Below are 22,367 nucleotides of genomic sequence, written 5' to 3' on the forward strand. Positions count from 1 at the left end.
ATCCCTCCATACTTTTTTCCAGAGTGGTTGTACCAGTTCACATTCCCACCAACAGAAGAGGGTTCCCCTTTCTCCACATCTTTTCCAACATTTGTTTTCTGTCTTGTTAATTTTCGCCATTCTTACCGGTGTGAGGTGGTATCTCATTGTGTGTGTGTGTGTGTGTGTGTGTGTGTGTGTGTGTGTGTGTTTAAAGATTTTATTTATTTATTCATGAGAAACAGAGAGACAGAGAGGTAGAGACACAGGCAGAGGGAGAAGCAGGCTCCATGCAGAGAGCCCAACTTCGGCTCAATTCTGGGTCTCCAGGATCATGTGCTGGGCCAAAGGTGGCGCTAAACTGCTGAGCCACCCAGGCTGCCCCTCATTGTGGTTTTGATTTGTATTTTCCTGATTGCAAGTCATGTGGAGCATTTTCTCACGTGCTTGTTGGCCATGTGTAGGTCTTCTCTGGTGAAATTTCTGTTCATGTCTTCTACCCATCTTATGATTGTTTTGTTTCTTTGCTGTTGAGTTTAATGAGTTCTTTATAGATCTTGAATACTAGCCCTTTATCTGATACGTCATTTGCAAATATCTTCTCCCATTCTGTAGGTTGCCTTTTAGTATTGTTGACTGTTTCTTTTGCTGTGCAGAAGCTTTTTATCTTGATTAAGTCCCAATAGTTAAGTTTTGCTTTTGTTTCCCTTGCCTTCATAGATGTATCTTTCAAGAAGTTGCTGTGGCCAAGTTCAAAAAGGGTGTTACCTATGTTCTCCTCTAGGATTTTGATGGATTCTTGTCTCAATTTAGATTTTTCATCCATTTTGAGTTTATCTTTGTGTATGGTGTAAGAGAATGGTCTAGTTTCATTCTTCTGCACGTGGCTGTCCAATTTTCCCAGCACCATTTATGGAAGAGATTGTCCTTTTTCTGGTGGATACTCTTTCCTGCTTTGTCGAATAGTAGTTGACCACAGAGTTCAGATTTGTCCCACTTTCAAAATACTATTCTAAAAGCCCTGGATTGAAACTCATAAAATGAATTAGAGAATAAAGGAAATATGCACAATTAAATATAAGTCTATGCTACTCAAGAGGTTTGCTTTCTCTATCCTCAAACATCGTGTGTGGTCCCTAATCAAAATAAATATGCCAATACACAAAAAAATAGATCATTTAAAGATAAGGAACAGCCATTACTTCTGGTAAGCCAACTCATTTTTTCCCCAATTTTATTTATAGCATCTTAGCTCCTAAATGGGGGACTATAGAACAGTAGTTGCAAGCAGGGCTTCTAGAATATAAATGTTTAGACTCCAATTTTGGCTCTGGCTTAGGGAACATTACTTTACTTCCCTATATCCCATGTTTCTTTGCCTGTAAATTTGGGATATTAATAGTATCTACTCATGAGCAGGTGTGAGGATTAAATAAATGTGGGTACATATTAATCACTAGAAGTGTTATCTTTTCTCACTCTTCATATTTGCTTCATTTCTCACCTAACAGACAGTCTAGCCTTTGTACCAGAATCAGGAATATCATTCAATCATTCCACATTTACACTGGGAAGTTGGCGTCTTCTCTAAATCTTTTTCTGAGATAGGGAACTAACTGGGTATGGCAACATTGTATCATAAAAGAATTTTTGTGTGTTCCTCAGGAATTCATCAAACATCTATTGAGTACCGTCTATAAGATACTGTCAGAGAAATTAAGAAAATTCCATTAAAACATCACCAGAAAGAACACCTAAGAATAAACAATCTTGGAGGTGAAAAAATCTATATTTTGAAAAATATAAAACATTGATGAAAGAAATTGAAGATGACACAGATGGAAAGCTATTCTGTGTTCATGGATTGGAAGAATTAAAATCATTAAAATGTCCTTACTACCCAAAGCAGTCTACAGGTTAATGCAATCCCCATCAAAATACCAACAGAATTTTTCACGGACCTGGAACAAATAATACTAAAATTTGTATGGAAGCACAGAAGACCCCAAAATCACCAAAATAATCTGATAAGAACAAAGCTGGAGATATCACAATGTCAGATTCCAAGATTTACCTCAAAACTATAGTAAGCAAAATAGTATGGTACTGGCACAAAAACAGATGCATAGATTAATGAGACAATGAGATGCTTGGCTGGCTTAGTGGTTGAGCATCTGCCTTTGGCTCAGAGCATGATCTGGAGTCCTGGGATCGAGTTTCAGTTTGGGCTTCCCACGAGGAGCCTGCCTCTCGCTGTATGTCTCTGCTTCTCTCTGTGTGCATCTCCCCTAAATAAGTAAAATCTTTTTTAAAAAAAGATTAATGGGACAAAATAGCCCAGAAATAAATGCACATTCACATGGTCAATTGATCTACAATAAAGGAGGCAAGAACATGCAATGGGGGAAAAGACTGTCTCTGCAATAACTAGTATAGGGAAAACTGGAGACCTACATGAAAAAGAATGAAACTGGACCACTTTCTCACACCACACACAAAAATAAACTCAAAATGGACTCAAGTCCTAAATATCCTACATGAAACCATAAAAATCCTCAAAAAAAACCCATAGTAATCTCTTTGAAATCAGCCTTAACATTTTTCTAGATGTGTCTCCTCAGGTAAGGGAAACAAAAGATAAACTAGTGGGACTACACCAAAATGAAAAGCTTTCACACAGTAAAAGAAACCATCAAAAAATGATATGGCTACCTACTGAATGGGAGAGAATATTCACAAATTACATATCTGATAAGGAGTTAGTATCCAAAATATTTAAGAATTTATACAACTCAACACCAAAACAAACAAACACTGAATAATCCAAATAAAAATTGGCAAAGGAGCTGAATATACCTTTTTCAAAGAATACATTGGCAAATAGACACATGAAAAGATGCTCAATGTGACTAATCATCAGGCAAATGCATATCAAAGTGAAAACACATCACCTTATACCTGTCAGAATAACTAAAATAAAAAAGACAAAAAATAACAAGAGTTGGTGAGTCTATAGAGTAAAAAGAACTCTCACATACACTGTTGGTGGGAATTTAAATTGGTGCAACCAGTGTGGAAAACAGTATGGGGATTTCTTAAAGAAAATAAAAATGGAAATACCAAATGATCCAGTAATTCCACTACTGGTTATTTACCTAAAGGGAAAAAAACACCAATTTGAAATGATATATGAAGTCCCATCTTTATCATAGTATTATTTAAAATAGCCAAGATATGGAAGCAACCCAAGTATCCATCAATAGACGAATGGAAAGATGTGGCATATATACAGAATGGAATATTACTCAGACATCCAAAAAAAATGAGATCTTGCTATTTGCAACAACATGGATGGGATTTGTAAGGTATTATGCTGATTTAAATAAGTCAGAGACAAATACCATATGATTTTACTTACATACACAATTGAAAAACAACCCAAAAAACAGTCTCTTAAATACAGAGGACTGGTGGTTACCAGAAGGTAGGTGAGGGGATGGATGAAAGAGATAAAGGAGATTAAGAGGCACATACTTTCAGTTATAAAATAAATAAGTCATGGAAATGAAAAGTACAGTATAAGGAATAGGGTCAATAATGTTATAAGGAGGAGGGGTAGGATGGTGGAAGAGTAGGGTCCCCAAATCACCCGTCCCCACCAAATTACCTAGATAACCTTCAAATCATCCTGAAAATCTACAAATTCGGCCTGAGATTTAAAGAGAGAACAGCTGGAATGCTACAGTGAGAAGAGTTCGCGCTTCTATCAAGGTAGGAAGACGGGGAAAAAGAAATAAAGAAACAAAAGGCCTCCAAGGGGGAGGGGCCCCGCGAGGAGCCAGGCTGAGGCCGGGGCGAGTGTCCCCAGGACAGGAGAGCCCCGTCCCGGAGGAGCAGGAGCTGCACCGACCTTCCCCGCGGAAAGGCCTCACAGGGAGTTAGAGCAGGACCCAGGAGGGCGAGGATGCCCTCGGGCTCCCTGGGACACTAACAGGCACCTACGCCTGGGGAGAGTGCGCCGAGCTCCCTAAGGGCTGCACCTTGCACGGCGGGACCCAGAGCAGCTCGGAGGGGCTCAGGCGGCGGCTCCGCGGAGGGGGCTGCCGGGCGGGAGCGCGAATCCAACAGCGCAGGCCCCGGAGCACAGGGCGCCGGGACACAGCCCAGGATCCGGCCTCCCCCAGGACAGGCAGAGGCCGAGAGGGCCCAGGACAGCAAGGACGCTCCTGCCCTGAGCTGAGCAGATCAGCGGCCCCGCCCGGAGCCACCAGGCCCTGCAGACGGAGAGCCCTGGAGCTACTGCGGGGGCTGACTCCAGAGCTGCAGAGCTGCCGCAGCCACTGAGGTTGTTCCTCCCGGGGCCTCACGGGGTAAACAACCCCCACTGAGCCCTGCACCAGGCAGGGGCAGAGCAGCTCCCCCAAGTGCTAACACCTGAAAATCAGCACAACAGGCCCCTCCCCCAGAAGACCAACTAGACGGACAAGTTCCAGGGGAATTCAAGGGACTTAAAGTATGCAGAAACAGAGGACACTCCCCCATTTTTGTTTTTGTTTTTGTTTTTGTTTTTTTGCTTTTTGATTTGTTTGCTTCCCCCACCCCTTTTATTCCCTTTCTTTCTTTTTCTTCTTCTTTTTTTTTTTCTTCCTATTCTCTTGTTTCTTTTTCTCTTTTCTTTCCTTCTTTCTCTCCTCTCTTTTTCTCCTTTTCCCAATACAACTTTGTTTTTGGCCACTCTGCACTCAGCAAAATGACTAGAAGGAAAACCTCACCTCAAAAGAAAGAATCAGAAACAGTCCTCTCTCCCACAGAGTTACAAAATCTGGATTACAATTCGATGTCAGAAAGCCAATTCAGAAGCACTATTATACACCTACTGGTGGCTCTAGAAAAAAAGCATAAAGGACTCAAGAGACTTCATGACTGCAGAATTTAGATCCAATCAGGCAGAAATTAAAAATCAATTGAATGAGATGCAATCCAAGCTAGAAGTCCTAACAACAAGGGTTAACGAGGTGGAAGAATGAGTGACACAGAAGACAAGTTGATGGCAAAGAGGGAAACTGAGGAAAAAAGAGACAATTAAAAGACCATGAAGACAGATTAAGGGAAATAAACGACAGCCCGAGGAAGAAAAACCTACGATTAATTGGGGTTCCCAAGGGTGCCGAAAGGGCCAGAGGGCCAGAATATGTATTTGAACAAATCCTAGCTGAAAACTTTCCTAATCTGGGAAGGGAAACAGGCATTCAGATCCAGGAAATAGAGAGATCCCCCCCTAAAATCAACAAAAACCGTTCAACACCTTGAAATTTAATAGTTAAGCTTGCAAATTCCAAAGATAAAGAGAAGATCCTTAAAGCAACAAGAGACAAGAAATCCCTGACTTTTATGGGGAGGAGTATTAGGGTAACAGCAGACCTCTCCACAGAGACCTGGCAGGCCAGAAAGGGCTGGCAGGATATATTCAGGGTCCTAAATGAGAAGAACATGCAACCAAGAATACTTTATCCAGCAAGGCTCTCATTCAAAATGGAAGGAGAGATAAAGACCTTCCAAGACAGGCAGGAACTGAAAGAATATGTGACCTCCAAACCAGCTCTGCAAGAAATTTTAAGGGGAACTCTTAAAATTCCCCTTTAAGAAGTTCAGTGGAACAATCCACAAAAACAAGGACTGAATAGATATCATGATGACACTAAACTCGTATCTTTCAATAGTAACTCTGAACCTGAAGGGGCTTAATGACCCCATCAAAAGGTGCAGGGTTTCAGACTCTATAAAAAAGCAGGACCCATCTATTTGCTGTCTACAAGAGACTCATTTTAGACAGAAGGACACCTACAACCTGAAAATAAAAGGTTGGAGAACCATTTACCATTCAAATGGTCCTCAAAAGAAAGCAGGGGTAGCCATCCTTATATCAGATAAACTAAAATTTACCCTGAAGACTGTAGTGAGAGATGAAGAGGGACACTATATCATACTTAAGTCCTCTTGTTGGATAGATCCTTTTACAATCCTCAATATATATGCTCCGAATGTGGGAGCTGCCAAATATATCAATTAATAACCAAAGTTAAGACATACTTAGATAATAATACACTTATACTTGGTGACTTCAATCTAGTGCTTTCTACACTCGATAGGTCTTCTAAACACAACATCTCCAAAGAAACGAGAGCTTTAAATGAAACACTGGACCAGATGGATTTCACAGATATCTACAGAACTTTACATCCAAACTCAACTGAATACACATTCTTCTCAAGTGCACATGGAACTTTCTCCAGAATAGACCACATACTGGGTCACAAATCGGGTCTGAACCGATACCAAAAGACTGAGATCGTCCCCTGCATATTCTCAGACCATAATGCCTTGAAATTAGAACTAAATCACAACAAGAAGTTTGGAAGACTTCAAACACGTGGAGGTTAAGGACCATCCTGCTAAAAGATGAAAGGGTCAACCAGGAAATTAAGGAAGAATTAAAAAGATTCATGGAAACTAATGAGAATGAAGATACAACCGTTAAAAATATTTGGGATACTGCAAAAGCAGTCCTGAGGGGGAAATACATCGCAATACAAGCAGCCATTCAAAAACTGGAAAGAACTCAAATACAAAACTAACCTTACACATAAAGGAGCTAGAGAAAAAACAGCAAATAGATCCTACACCCAGCAGAAGAGAGTTAATAAAGATTCGAGCAGAACTCAACGAAATCAAGATCAGAACTGTGGAACAGATCAACAAAACCAGGAGATGGTTCTTTGAAAGAATTAATAAGATAGATAAACCATTAGCCAGCCTTATTAAAAAGAAGAGAGAGAAGACTCAAATTAATAAAATCATGAATGAGAAAGGAGAGATCACTACCAACACCAAGGAAATACAAATGATTTTAAAAACATATTATGAAAAGCTATATGCCAATAAATTAGGCAATCTAGATGAAATGGACATATTACTGGAAAGCCACAAACTACCAAAACTGGAACAGGAAGAAATAGAAAACCTGAACAGGCCAATAACCCGGGAGGAAATTGAAGCAGTCATCAAAAACCTCCCAAGACACAAGAGTCCAGGGCCAGATGGCTTCCCAGGGGAATTCTATCAAATGTTTAAAGAAGAAACCATACCTATTCTACTAAAGCTGTTTGGAAAGATAGGAAGAGATGGAGTACTTCCAAATTCGTTCCATGAGGCCAGCATCATCTTAATTCTGAAACCAGACAAAGACCCCACCAAAAAGGAGAATTACAGACCAATATCCCTGATGAACATGGATGCAAAAATTCTCAACAAGATACTAGCCAATAGGATCCAACAACACATTAAGAAAATTATTCACCATGACAAAGTAGGATTTATCCCCGGGACACAAGGCTGGTTCAACACTCGTAAAACAATCAATGTGATTCATCATATCAGCAAGAGAAAAACCAAGAACCATATGATCCTCTCATTAGATGCAGAGAAAGCATTTGACAAAATACAGCATCCATTCCTGATCAAAACCCTTCAGAGTGTAGGGATAGAGGGAACATTCCTCAACATCTTAAAAGCCATCTATGAAAAGCCCACAGCAAATATAATTCTCAATGGGGAAGCACTGGGAGCCTTTCCCCTAAGATCAGGAACAAGACAGGGATGTCCACTCTCACCAATGCTCTTCAACATAGTACTGGAAGTCCTCGCCTCAGCAATCAGACAACAAAAATACATTAAAGGCATTCAAATTGGCAAAGAAGTCAAACTTTCCCTCTTTGCTGATGACATGATACTCTATATAGAAAACCCAAAAGACTCCACCCCAAGATTGCTAGAACTCATACAGCAATTTGGTAGTGTGGCAGGATACAAAAATCAATGCCCAGAAATCAGTGGCATTTCTATACACTAAAAATGAGACTGAAGAAAGAGAATTTAAGGAGTCAATCCCATTTACAATTGCACCCAAAAGCATAAGATACCTAGGAATAAACCTAACCAAAGAGGTAAAGGATCTATACCCTAAAAACTATAGAACACTTCTGAAAGAAATTGAGGAAGACACAAAGAGATGGGAAAATATTCCATGCTCATGGATTGGCAGAATTAATATTGTGAAAATGTCAATGTTACCCAGGGCAATTTACACGTTTAATGCAATCCCTATCAAAATACCATAGACTTTCTTCAGAGAGTTGGAACAAATTATTTTAAGATTTGTGTGCAATCAGAAAAGACTCTGAATAACCAGGGGAATTTTAAAAAAGAAAACCATAGCTGGGGGCATCACAATGCCAGATTTCAGGTTGTACTACAAAGCTGTGGTCATCAAGACAGTGTGGTACTGGCACAAAAACAGACACATAGACCAATGGAACAGAATAGAGAACCCAGAAGTGGACCCTCAACTTTATGGTCAACTAATATTCGATAAAGGAGGAAAGACTATCCATTGGAAGAAAGACAGTCTCTTCAATAAATGGTGCTGGGAAAATTGGACATCCACATGCAGAAGAAGGAAACTAGACCACTCTCTTTCACCATACACAAAGATAAACTCAAAATAGATGAAAGATCTAAATGTGAGACAAGATCCATCAAAATCATAGAGGAGAACACAGGCAACACCCTTTTTGAACTCAGCCACAGTAACTTTTGCAAGATACATCCACGAAGGCAAAAGAAACAAAAGCAAAAATGAAATATTGGGACTTCGTCAAGATAAGAAGCTTTTGCACAGCAAAGGATACAGTCAACAAACCTAAAAGACAACCTACAGAATGGGAGAAGATATTTGCAAATGACATATCAGATAAAGGGCTAGTTTTCAAGATCTATAAAGAACTTATTAAACTCAACACCAAAGAAACAAACAATCCACTCATGAAATGGGCCAAAGACTCGAACAGAAATCTCACAGAGGAAGACATAGACATGGCCAACATGCACATGAGAAAATGCTCTGCATCACTTGCCATCAGGGAAATACAAATCAAAACCACAATGAGATACCACCTCACACCAGTGAGAATGGGGAAAATTAACAAGGCAGGAAACCACAAATGTTGGAGAGGATGCGGAGAAAGGGGAACCCTCTTACACTGTTGGTGGGAATGTGAACTGGTGCAGCCACTCTGGAAAACTGCGTGGAGGTTCCTCAAAGAGTTAAAAATAGACCTGCCCTACGACCCAGCAATTGCACTGTTGGGGATTTACCCCAAAGATACAGATGCAATGAAACGCTGGGACACCTGCACCCCATTGTTTATAGCAGCAATGTCCACAATAGCCAAACTGTGGAAGGAGCGTCGGTGTCCATCGAAAGATGAGTGGATAAGAAGATGTGGTTTATGTATACAATGGAATATTACTCAGCCATTAGAAATGACAAATACCCACCATTTACTTCAACGTGGATGGAACTGGAGGGTATTATGCTGAGTGAAGTAAGTCAATCGGAGAAGGACAAACAGTGTATGTTCTCATTCATTTGGGGAATATAAATAATAGTGAAAGGGAATATAAGGGAAGGGAGAAGAAATGTGTGGGAAATATCAGAAAGGGAGACAGAACATAAAGACTCCTAACTCTGGGAAATGAACTAGAGGTGGTGGAAGGGGAGGAGGGTGGGGGGTGGGGGTGAATGGGTGACGGGCACTGAGGGGGGCACTTGACGGGATGATCACTGGGTGTTATTCTGTATGTTGGCAAATTGAACACCAATAAAAAATAAATTTATTATTAAAAAAATAATGCTGTTATAATATTAAATAGTGATAGAGGGTGACTATACCTACTGGATGAGTACTGAGTAATGTACAGAATTGTTGAATCAATCAGGTTATACCCCTGAAACTAATATAAAAATTGTATGTTAATTGTACTTTAAGAAATGATATTGTACTTTACTAGGTGGTAAAATTGGTTATCTAAATTGTGTATGTATCTGTGAGATATTAGATCATTCATTTTTCAATAATTTCAAAATCATTAAATTTGAATCCATTGTTACCTTATAAAGTACACTATTAGACATAAGAACTCACATTCTTAAAGTTTTTAGTGCCTCTATGGCACCCTTAAGTTTTCAAAATACATCCCAAACCCCTTGTTGGGCTGCCCTAGGCCTTTTACTATAGCCCTATCATTTGCCACACTCCTCTTCACTCAAATCCCCTGGAATGGAGGCCTTCACATGGGCAGGCTGTTCTTTATGGTACACTTTTTCTCCTTTCTATCTCTGTACAATCTCCATGTATTTTTTAAGTCACACTTTACAAAGACTTCCTTAACAGACGTTTCTGGACTATGCTCCTCTGCCATATGGCATATCTCCAATTTTGTTGCTGTTTGCACAATATTTCCACAGGCTTATTTCTTTTTAATTTCAGCTTGAGGTATAAATTATATCGATACACACACACACACACACACACACGATGGTGCTTTGATGTATATATACATTGTGAAAGGATTCAGCACTTTACTCATCATCAGTTTTTGTTTTAAAGATTCTACATATAAGTAATACATTTGTCTTTCTCCATCTTATTTATTTCACTTAGCATAATGACCTGAAGGTCCATCCACATTGTTGGGAGTAAGAGTATTTTCTTCTTTCTCCTGGCTGAAGAATATTTCATTGCATATATATGCCACATTTTTTTTATTCATCAATCAATTCATGGACATTTAGTTTGTTTCCATATCTTTTGTAAATAATGGGTGTTTAATATCATTAATCATCAGGAAAGTGCAAATCAAAATGACAATGAGCTATAACCACACATCTGTTAGAATGGACCAACAAAGAAGACAAAAGGTAATAAATGCGGGTGAAGATTTGGAACAAAGGAAACTCTAGTACTGTTGGTGGGAATGCAAATTGGTTTAGCTTCTGTGGAAAACAGTATGAAAGTACCTCAAAAAATTGAAAGTAGAACTAGCATATGATCCAATAATCCTGCTTCTGGGTATATATTTAAAGGAAAGGAAAATATGGTATTGAAGACATACCTATACCCCTACGTTTATTTCAGCACTATCCACTGCTTATTTACACGTCAGTGTTCCACTTATTAGTGAGGGAAAAGACTGTGTGTGTCATGGTTAGTCAAAGTTCTAGCACAGTGTCTTACACCTAGTATATACTTAATGTTCAATACCTATCTTCAAAATGACTAAATATTGCTAAAAATATACTGTTTAAATAGGAATACTCTATTTCTTACATCGATGATAAGGAATTTTTTTACTTGATATCTTTGTGGAAAAGTAGGACTACTTTGATACCACAGAACCTAAGGATACAAAAAGAACAGAACACCTTTACTTAATGGGGGAATACATGGGGAGTCTCTGAAATGATTAAAATGTTTAAAAATTCAGAAGTTGATTTTTGTTTGTGTAGATCTGCTGATTTTCCTTAAGTGTGCTCTGGTTGAATTACGTAATTCAGTTTTAGTTGGTGTTAGATGTAAGGTGGAGCAGGAATTCATTAATATCCATTCAGGTAGCATGGCAACTTAATACTAGATGTCTATAGAGAAGAAATCTGAAATGACTCTTGGTTGAAACATTTGCAGAAAAAATACATGAAAAAAAAATTCACAAAGAAAAAATTTATATATCTGTATATGATATATATGTATTGCATATATGTATACATATATATTAGATAGATATAATATAGGCATATATTTTAACTACAGGCATGGAAATCAATAAGATAATGTTTTTTACATGTATGTTGGAACTTCTTAAAATGAGATCTTTATTAGTTGAAGCCATAATTTTATTCCAAAAACATCATTTCTTAGAAGAAGCAACCTTTCAGTTGAGGAATAATTACTTTATGTATAGGCAAATTTTCAGCCAGAATGGACATTGTGGTGAGAAAATGGAAATTACAAACAGTATGAGGAAATCTACAAGAAGTTTTATGTCATTGGAATATGAACTTCAAGATAACAGTAACAAAGAAAACAGTCATGTAAATATAATGTAAGACAATGATGAAAGATAAGGCTTGACAGCATATCCCGATGCCAAAACATGAAGGGTCTCACTAACAGTGGTAAGAATCTTCTATTTCATCCAGTAGGTGATGGAGAGCCACAAAAGATTTTAAGCAGGGAAATGATATTAGAACTTTATATTTGTATTTTAGAAAAATCTTTCTGAAAAAAAAGAAAAAAGAAAAATCTTTCTGGCAGATCTGTAGAGAATTGATCTAAGGAATATAGGACAAGGCAGAGCAGGTTATAGTCTCTTGCAGTGAACCAAGCAAGAGATATTAAATACTTTATGTATAGAGCATATACCACACAGAGTAGGAGAAGAAGGCTATTGGAAATTTTTTTAGGAGCTACTATTAGAAGGACCTTATGGGGATCCCTGGGTGGCGCAGCGGTTTGGCGCCTGCCTTTGGCCCAGGGCGCGATCCTGGAGACCCGGGATCGAATCCCACGTCGGGCTCCCGGTGCATGGAGCCCGCTTCTTCCTCTGCCTGTGTCTCTGCCTCTCTATCTCTCTGTGACTATCATAAATAAATAAAAATTAAAAAAAAAAAAAGAAGGACCTTATGATTGGCTGCATATGGAAGGCAAGAAAGAGAGAGAAAGGGGAGAGGGAGATATGTAGCTGATTCCCATAGGTTTTGCAGGAGTGACTGGATGGTCAATGATCAATGCACTGTCCTGTAGATACATTTAACCTGCTATTGCTGTTCTACAGATCAGGGAACAGTTGTGCCTGAACTATGAGAGAGGCACTGGAAACAGAAGGGTTAAAGCACAAGAGTCATTTCAGTTTGTCAGATTAACTCACGAAGTAGAACTTCTTTTATTTCTTATGACACTTAATGACAAAGTTCTTGTTCTTGATTTCACACCTCATTTCCTTGAGCTACCACTATTTTCAAGGTTCATCCCTCATAAGCTTCCTATAAAACTGTTTCCCTCTGCTTGGCTAGTGATATTGCCTCTTGATTAATCAAAATAATTTAATCCATCAGGCATAATTTTGTTCAAATTTCTGCCCCATTAACCACAAAGGTGTATGTAGTAGGGTTCTGGGACTTGATACTAAGCCTCAGAAGGTCTACAAATAGATTCTAAACTCAAAAATCATATGGTCTGGCAAACTTTCATCCAGCTTTTATTTTCACCTTAATATATCTTGGAAAAATTATTCACTTTGCTAAAAAAAGAAAACCACAGGCCCAAAATGGCATCACTTAGGTTAAGGCCTCAAGTCAGTAAATCAAGATTTAATACCTAACTTAACTGCAGTTTCAACCCCTAAGGAATGTAACCTTTAACCATCGACATGGGAATTTCCTGGTCAGCACTAGGAAATTTACTGATAGACCCCTTGTATTCTCCTTAGGAGGGCGACCTTGCTTAAAACAATGGATTCTTTGCTAGTAATTTCATTTTTTCTGTTCCCTCTCTACCTTTAAAACCTTTTTAATTTCTGTAGCCCTTTGGAGTTCCCCTCTACTTGCTAGATGGGTTGCTGCTTCATTAATTAGTAAAGCCAGTTGGATCTTTAAAGCTTACTCTGTTGAATTTTTGTTGTTTAACAACTTCCATTACTAATGGCAGTACACAGTAGATTAAGTGCAGTAGTTTGGGAGCCAGACCAACCTTAAAATGTACACGACATACAAACAAATATAAAGAAAAAAAACTTAAAAAGTATTTTAACTGCACATATTTTAAGCTGTTAAAAAATTTAATCTAGTAAGAATGAATACAACATGACCCATTGATATGAACTGAATATTTGTGCCCCCACCCCAGCCACGTCATATGTTGAAATCCTAAAGCCCATGTTATATTTTTAGGAGACAGGAACTTTTGGGAGGTAATTAGCTTATAAAATAGAACCCTCATGAGTAGCACTAGGCTCTTATGAGAGGAAATGATTTCTCTCTTGATCATGAAAAAATACAACATGAAGACAGCCATCTGCAAATCAGAAAAGGGACCTCACTAGACATCAGATCTGTTGGCACCTTTATGCTGATTTCCCAGCCTCCAGAATTATGGAAAAAAAAATGGCTGTTTTGTGAGTCACACTGTTTATAGTATTCTAATAGCCCAAACTGACATTCATACCAGGAATGAATGAAAGATCAGTTAAATATCAGGAAATTGATATAATCATAATATTAATAGATTAGAAAAGAAAACCATTTCTTAAGGAATGCAGAAAACAATTGATAAATACCTGTTCTTGATAAAACCTCTTTAAAGTATATGGGAAACTTCCTGAAGCTCATGAATATTATCTATGAAAACCTTACAATGAATATTATACTAAATGTTTTTTTAATTGAGTCTTTTCTAAAACAAGGTATCTAGGGACACCTGGGTGGCTCAGCGGTTGAGCATCTGCCTTCGGCTCAGGTCATGATCCTGGAGTTTCGGGATTGAGTCCCACATCGGGGTCCCCGCGGGGAACCTGTTTCTTCCTCTGCCTATGTCTCTGCTTCTGTGCCTCTCATGAATAAATAAATATAGTAATAAGAGTATTCAGCAAAGTTTCAGGCTAAAAAATATTCTAAGTAACAGTGCCCCTACACAGAATAGTTACCAATCAATATATAACAGACTAAAAAAAAAAAAAAATTCAGCTTAGCAACAGAGAAACTAGAGAGTACAAGAAGAAACCAAGTATGTGTTAAAACCAAATATATACTAAACCTTTAACATAAAAACTATACATACTGAAAATTCAAGAAATACAAAGAAATCAGGATAAATAGCTAGATATATGACATTCACAGATATCTTAAAGATGGCAAATGCCCAATATTGGTTTAAAAGTTTATATTCTTTGAAATGATCCTAACAACTCTGCTTATGAAACTTAAAAACAAAATCTATAAATGTCATGTGTGATATACCCAAACCACATCATGCTCAATGGTGAAAAGTTGAAAGCTTTTCCTCTAAGATCAGAAATACGACAGGGGTGCCCCCTCTTACCACTTCTATTCAACGTAATTATAGAAGTCCTAGTCAGAGCAATCAGACAAGAAATAAAAGACATCAAAGAAAGAAGGAAACCTGTCTTTGTTAATAGATGATACCGTTTTATATAACTAAAAATCCTAAACTCTTCCAAAACACTGCTAGGATTAATCAAAGAATTTAGTAAAGTTGAATATACAAAAATCAATAAATAACAATTGGGTTTCTATACACTAACAACAAAACATCTGAAAAATAAAGAAAACAATCCCATTCATAGTATCATCAAAGACAATAAAATACTTGGAATAACTTTAACCAAGGAGATAGTAGATTGCTAAGATTTTGACGAAGGAAATTGAACACAAATGGAAAGATATCCTGTGTTAATGGATTGGAAGAATTAATATTGTTACAACGTCCATATTACCCAAACCCATCTACAAGTTCAATGCAACCCCTATCAAAGTTCCAGTGGTGTTTATTATTCACAGAGATAAAAAAAAATCCTAAAAAGGCCCCAAATAACCAAAGCAGTCTTGAGAAGCAAGAACAAAGCTGGAGGCATCATGCTTTTCTTATTTCAAACTCAAATATACAGCTATACTACAAAGCTAACCAGAATGTTTCTGGCATAAAAATAGACACATAGACCAATGGAACAGAATTGAGAGCTCAGAAATAAATTCTCGCATATGTGTTCAACTAATATTTGCAAGGGAGCCAAGAATTTTCAATGGGGGAAAGGATAGTCTCTTCAGTAAATGGTGTCGGGAACTGATAATCACATGCAGAAGAATGAAATTGGACTTCTATCTTACACCACTCACCACAATTAACTTGAAATGGATGAAACTCTTAGAAGACCTAAAACCATAAAACTTCTAGAGGAAAACATAGGGAAAATACTCCTTCACATTGGTCTTGGAAGCAGTTTCCTGGATACGACATCAAAAGAACAAGCTACAAAATGAAAAATAAACTAAAAGAGGCTATGTGGGACTACATCAAACTAAAAGGCTTCTGCACATCAAAAGAAACAATCAGGAAAATAAAAGACAACCTGTGGAATGGGAGAAAGTATTCTCAAGTCACATATCTGATAAGGGATTGATATCTAAAATATATGAAGAACTCCTACAACTCAATAGCAAACAAACAACCTAATTAAAAATGGGCAAAAGGGGCACCTGAATGACTCAGTCAGTTAAGCATCTGCCTTGAGTTCAGGTCTTGAATCTGGGGTCCTGGGATCAAACCCCATGGAAGGCTCTCTGCTCAGCTTCTCCCTTTCCCTCTGCCGCTAGCTCATGCTCTCTCTCTCACTCTATCTCAAATAAAACCTTTAAAAATGACAAAAGAACTGAACAGATATTTTTCCAAAGAAGACATACAGATGGCCAACAGATACATAGAAAGGTGCTCAACATCATTTATCCTCAGGCAAATGAAAATCAAAACCACAAGATATTACCTCATACCAGTTAGAATGGCTGTCATCAATGCCCAGCCAGCTGGTGAGCCAGGTGGGCAAGAAACTACTGCACCTGGCTTACAGCAAGCCCAGTGGTCTCAGAGGGGCACTGCCAGATAATTTGTGTACAGCAGGGCAAAAGTGCCATTGCACTGGCCAGCTGACCTTCAACCTCAGCCTGCTGACGAACTTCCAGCTGACACTCATGCTGTGTCTGGATTTATGCCTGTAGACCAAGATCCAAGGTCTACTCAGCTCTACCATCATTCCTTTCACCTCTGGCTTCAACCAATCCCTGACCCTAAGCACAGGCTTCCAAATCATCAAGAAAAATCTGTACAGCTCCCAAGAGCTAGCTATTCACTGAGGAGTGTTGAGCTTCGGCCTGAGGACCTACTCTACGCTATAGCAGAGACAACTGAATTTTGAGGGTGGTCGTTGGCAGGTAGGAGCTGAGGGACTAATGCCTATTGTTAGGAAATGGACAACAGCCACCTAAGGGAAGAAAGATTGAGGTAGGAGGGAACATTGTATTTCTTAGGAAGCTCCCTGGGGTATACAGGTGGCTCCCAGTTGGAGGCACATGCTCCTCAGTACTATAGCATGAAACAAAGTCATAGGGGCCAACCAGGCCTCTGGCTGGGTGTGTCTGTAGCATGTGCTTTTTTTGTTGTTGTTGTTAGTGACAATTAAGACAACAGTAGTGTGACAGAGCCAGGTGAGCAGCTGGGCTGCACAGGCCTATGCAAGGATGTATGCTCAATGGCAGAGGCCCTGGAGAGATAGGGAAGGCAGAGAGGTGGTTTGTGTATCTCATGGTCTTAAGGGAACCAATGTGTTTCTTCTATTTTTGTAGTTTTTTCTTTTTTTTTTTCTTTGCATTTTTGTTGTCGTTGTTGTCTTTGTTTGGCTTTGTTTTGATCAGAGCTTCACTACTGACCTGTCCTAGGCAGCTATCTTAGAGATGCATGAATGTAAGAGTAGAAAGGGGTGGATGTTGGGATCACTTAAGGATCTTTGATATCTGAAATTACACCTGAGAGCTGCCTTTGGCCTGTCCCCAATCCAAAGACTTGAGGTGTGAGTGGGATGGGTCTGATTGGGGTGAGGGCTGGAACTCCTCCTCACCAAGGAGTGCCATCTGGGTCTTCCATTTAGAATCCTTATGCTCTCTATTCATAATATACTTGATGTCCAGGTATTAAGACCTATGCAGTATTTTTTCTTTTCTAATAAAAAAATGTTAAAAAAAGACATATCTGTACCCAACATTCATTCCAGCATTATTTACAAGAGTCAAGATAAAGAGACAACCTAAGTGCCCTTTGATGGATGAAGATGTGATGTGAACACACACACACACACACACACACACACACACTCATCCATGGGAAAGGAAATCTTCTCATTTATGACAATTTAGATGCACTTTGAGGGCATTATATGAAGTGAGATAATTTAGAGAAAGACAAATTCTGTATGATATCACTTATATATGAAACCTAATAAGGCTGTTCTGAGAGAAACAGAACATATAGTTACCAAGGACTGGCAGCTAGAGGAAATGGGGAGATACTGGTCAAATGTCAGAAACTTTCAGTTATAAAATTAATAAGTTCTGGAGATCTTATGCACAGCACGGTGACTATAGCTAATAATACTGTATTATACAATTGAATGTTTTTAATTGAATAGATCTTAAATATTCTCACCACAGAAAAAGAAATGGTAACTTTATAACCAGGTAGAGGTATTGGCTAATGCTGTGGTGGTAATTATTTTGCAATACGTATGAAATTGACATGTTGTATACCTTAAACTTGCATAATGTTACATATCAATTATCTTTCAATAAAGCCCATAAGAAAAAGCAAAGCAAATAGAAGAATATAAGGCAGAATAAACAAGAAAAAGTTTTAAAATAAGAGAGCCTGCCTTATGAAGTTCCAATCAGGAAAGATTTCCTTATGATAAAGCAGCCTCCAGGACTGATTTCATGAGGAGTTTAGGCATATTTACAACACCTGGGGAAATGTTCAATACCTAATCCTAAAAGGCTAGAAAGTAGGAGAGGGTGTTGATTTTACCTGTGGAGATCCACACAGAGGAAACTTTATTTTACTATTAGTCCTCACTAAGTTGTTAATCTGTGTGAATTTGAGTCACAATTAGAATTGAAACTCGGGCTTAGCTTTAGCCATATTTCTTGTGTTTGGAGAACTTTGTTTTAGGTTAAATTTACTTGAGAAGTCCTTTAGATGTGTATCCAAGTGGGTATATAGAGGCCTGGTAGTAGAGTGCTTTCTTAAACAAAAAATTAAGTCACTAAGTCACATTTTCAGTGTTACGGCCTCAAAATTTAATATCATAGATATAACTTTTTCAATTCCTGTCACACATTAGCAATTAACAATTTCTCTTGGAATTGAACATTAATATTGTTCACAGTTACTCTTTCTAGAAATGTGTATCTTGACAGAAGTTTTAATCCTATATAATTGTACAAGAGTCTCATTACCAGTATAATATTTAAAGTAGATAAGAAAGGAATAAAATTATAATCAAGACATTTTAGTCTGAAAAGTATTATTTGGTTCCTGATTTCCACCTGTTTTGTATTCTCATTTTTAAAAAATGATCCTGTACAGAGTATGGCCCTGGAGGTGAGACTCAAGACAATCAAAAAAGTTTGGAAATATTTTATACTAAAAGCATGCCCCGTGTGTTCTCTCAGGAAAGCAAAAGTATATGGAGTAGAAAAATGAACAGCCCACTCAGAAACAGAACAAAAGACAAAGCTCACTTTCTTTCAGTGATGATTCCATCTGGAGAGGTGCCAAAGGGTTACAACATTTAGGAAACAAAAGTACATACTTTGTTTGAGATACTAGAAAATCTGCAGTTGACCTACAATTTCAAACCAAAATTTTTATGTTTCCATTGTTATATTTGGAAATACTTGAATCAGAATATATGTTATTATCTTGTAGGAGCACTGAAAACTTGTATGTTCTAGCATAACTTTTCTGGAACCTTCTCTTTAATAGTCCTAAAGCAAGGAAAATAAGGCATAGCAGTAGACACAAGTTAAATTATGAACTTGATTTTTCATTTGCTTTAAAATAGTTACAGATTTTTTTTTACATTACAAAGGCCATTTTTTCCACATATCTCTCTCTTCTCAGGCAAAGGCTGTATAGACTCAACATCCCAACCCTAACATAATTTCTTTGTGAATATTGATAACACATATTGTTCCACATGGGAAGAGATTCTTTATACCTTCCATGCACAATTTTCCTCCTTAAACCATGTTTTAATTGTGATGGAGTCATTGTTAGGCATATACATTTTGCATTTAACTACTTCTGAGAAATCTATTGGCTAAAATACACAGCAATATAAGATCTGAGCATTTGAGGCATGCCTTTAACAAAGGAAGTTTGTATAATTAGTTTGGTCTTAGGTGATATTCAAAATAATCCTTAGACCATTTTACAGGAGCTTATCCAAGCAGAGCTAAAGATGACTGGCATTTTCAGAAACTATTTGCATTCTCTATTTTAGATCAATTTAAAGAATTTATAAGATTTTATTGGCAAAATATTATGGATTGTATTTTGAAATGTGAATAAATATCTAGATGAAATTAAGATCATATAGTTGTTATTCCAGATACAGAACTTGAAGACAGCTATGTGTGGCAAAGAGGAGAGCTCTCGTAGTCAGGAGGTGAGCAAGGGTGGGCAGGGAGAAGAAAGCTACGAGGCAGTATAATTGAGGAGGAGAACAAAACCTAGAAATTTAAGAGGTGAGCATACGTGGTTAGCATGGGAAGAACGGAAATAATTTTGGATGTGATTCCAACAGATAAACTTTCACCTGAAAGTTTTGAGGAAGGCAAGCTTCCAAGAGAGCAGACGGCCTCTTTTGAAAAAAGAAGTAACTCCTGTTTTAGAAAAAAGTAAGCATAGAGAAGCAAAGCAGTTATTCTTATTACATCTTTCTAAAAAAATTCTAAGGTATTTTCATATAGTCTTATTTGTTGACTCTAATTTCAACAGAGATTTCTATTAGTTATACCACAAAGGTCCCATAATCACATGCGTATATTGCATATGTGATGGGGCTGAGTGTCTTGATTTGCTTGTCATTCATATGGATCACAATGAATCACTCAAATCTTCTGCCATATTAGTAAAGTCATTTACATTCTTAATTAGCTTTGCTACTATTTAACATTCCTCTAAGTTATAAGTAGGATGACTTCATTATTCATTACTAATGTGTTTTAGGGTAGTTTTGCAAGGCTATGTATTTTGCAGCATCTTGAGTGGCATTATTGGCTATCTTGAGTACTTCTTTAATTTATTTAAACCCAGAGTCCAATCAAGTACATGTACATTTAAAATATAAAATATTTTGTAGAATGTTGGTCTACTTTTATGGTGGTCGGTATTTTTTTGAAGTTCTGATCAAATGATGTTTACCATCTCTTATTGAAAAGGTGGTTTTAATTTTAAATAAAGTACCAAAATAAGTTTTCATTAAGTGAATGTTCTAGTCAAAGTTACATGAAGGAAGAAATTATATTCTTGTTCTTACAATGTGCCAAGTATTCTACTCAACAATATATTTCAAAAGTAGCAAATCTTTGCCTGTTTGATTCCCTTCCCCCCGCCCCCATCATTGATTACCAGGCATTGACACACTAGCTACACCTTTTCCAAAGCAGTACTATTTGGAAGGTACAGTACTATTTGGAGAATATGATTTGCCTTTTTTTCTAAACTTTCAAAATATTGTACATGTGTCGCTCACAGTTGGAGATTTGGGAAAGCCAAGGAATGTGTTCCACATGTTTCTTTTTTTGACTCGCCAAAAAACAATTTACTCTCAAAAAAATCTTTACTACCTTACAGAATGTCTAGATGACTAAAAAATACAATGGGTCATTATTCTTAAAGATGTTTATACCTCTTGCCAACTAAGAACCACAGAATAATTTTACAAATTAGATTTGGGTTTTTTTTTTTCTCTTTTTCCATATTTGAGTCACAGAGTTAAATGATTTTGGTTCCAAATCCTGTAGCAGCACCCTAAGGGCAAAAGTCTTAATAAAACACATTAAATTGTTTCTCATGAGGAGATATTACAACTTATATTTTATGTCTCATAGAGATTTCCTACTTAATGTTACTTGGTCAGGTAAGTGTTTAAATGTTGCTAGTATTTTAATAATAAGAAATGGTGACATTAAAACTTATCTTCATACTAAATTTCATAAGTTCCTGGGTTACAAAATACTGACTGACAGAAAAATGTGCAGATACATTGGCTACACAGCTTACTAGTAACAACAGAATATTTTTCCTCACTTGGATAAAAGTGACAAGCGAATTCAATACATTTCTTTTAGAAAACTGTTCTGCCCATGGATCAGATCAATATATATTCACTTTTGAATGTGTGTCTTTTTTTGTGGGTTTTTTTTTTTCCTAGCCAAAGAACATAATGTTCCTGGAAGAATCCATGGCTTACAATTGGAACTATGACTTAAAAAAAGAGTTGTGTGTGTATATATATATATATATATATAGAGAGAGAGAGAGAGAGAGAGAGAGAGAAGCATGATTTACAGTATAATAAACATGTTCTCTTAATGTTAAAAATGTATTTTTAATTGTTATGTATTTTATCAGAATATATTAGAAGCACAAAATATGTTCCTTGATTCATCTAACACTTATAGACTGCCTGTCTACCATGTGCAAACCTGTGCTATAAATGTATGACATTTGGCAGGTGTAATATTAGCACCCTGAATGACATTTTATTGAAACTTTATAGGAAGCTCTTAAGCATCTCTCATTTCCTTTATAGTTAGGAGAGTAACCATGTACTTTATCCTTCCTCCTTTTTAAAAAAGAGTATCT

The 22,367-nt window shown here is 37.4% G+C and overlaps 1 protein-coding gene across 7 annotated transcripts in view; it reads left to right on the forward strand.

Moving 5' to 3' along the window:
• HMGCLL1 (3-hydroxymethyl-3-methylglutaryl-CoA lyase like 1) overlaps window positions 1–22,367 on the forward strand; it is a 200,719-nt gene that overhangs the window by 154,584 nt on the left and 23,768 nt on the right. The window contains exon 8 of one of the 7 annotated variants that reach the window (XM_041732507.1): window positions 1,645–2,670. The exons of the other annotated variants lie outside the window; for them this stretch is intronic. Coding sequence (XP_041588441.1) covers window positions 1,645–1,713 — 69 coding nt within the window. The 3' untranslated portion in view covers window positions 1,714–2,670. Of the gene's footprint in view, window positions 1–1,644; window positions 2,671–22,367 lie in introns of those variants that run through there. 7 annotated transcript variants of the gene reach the window in all.

Source organism: Vulpes lagopus, chromosome 1 (genome assembly GCF_018345385.1).
Source record: "Vulpes lagopus strain Blue_001 chromosome 1, ASM1834538v1, whole genome shotgun sequence".
Classification (NCBI taxonomy): Eukaryota; Metazoa; Chordata; class Mammalia; order Carnivora; family Canidae; genus Vulpes; species Vulpes lagopus.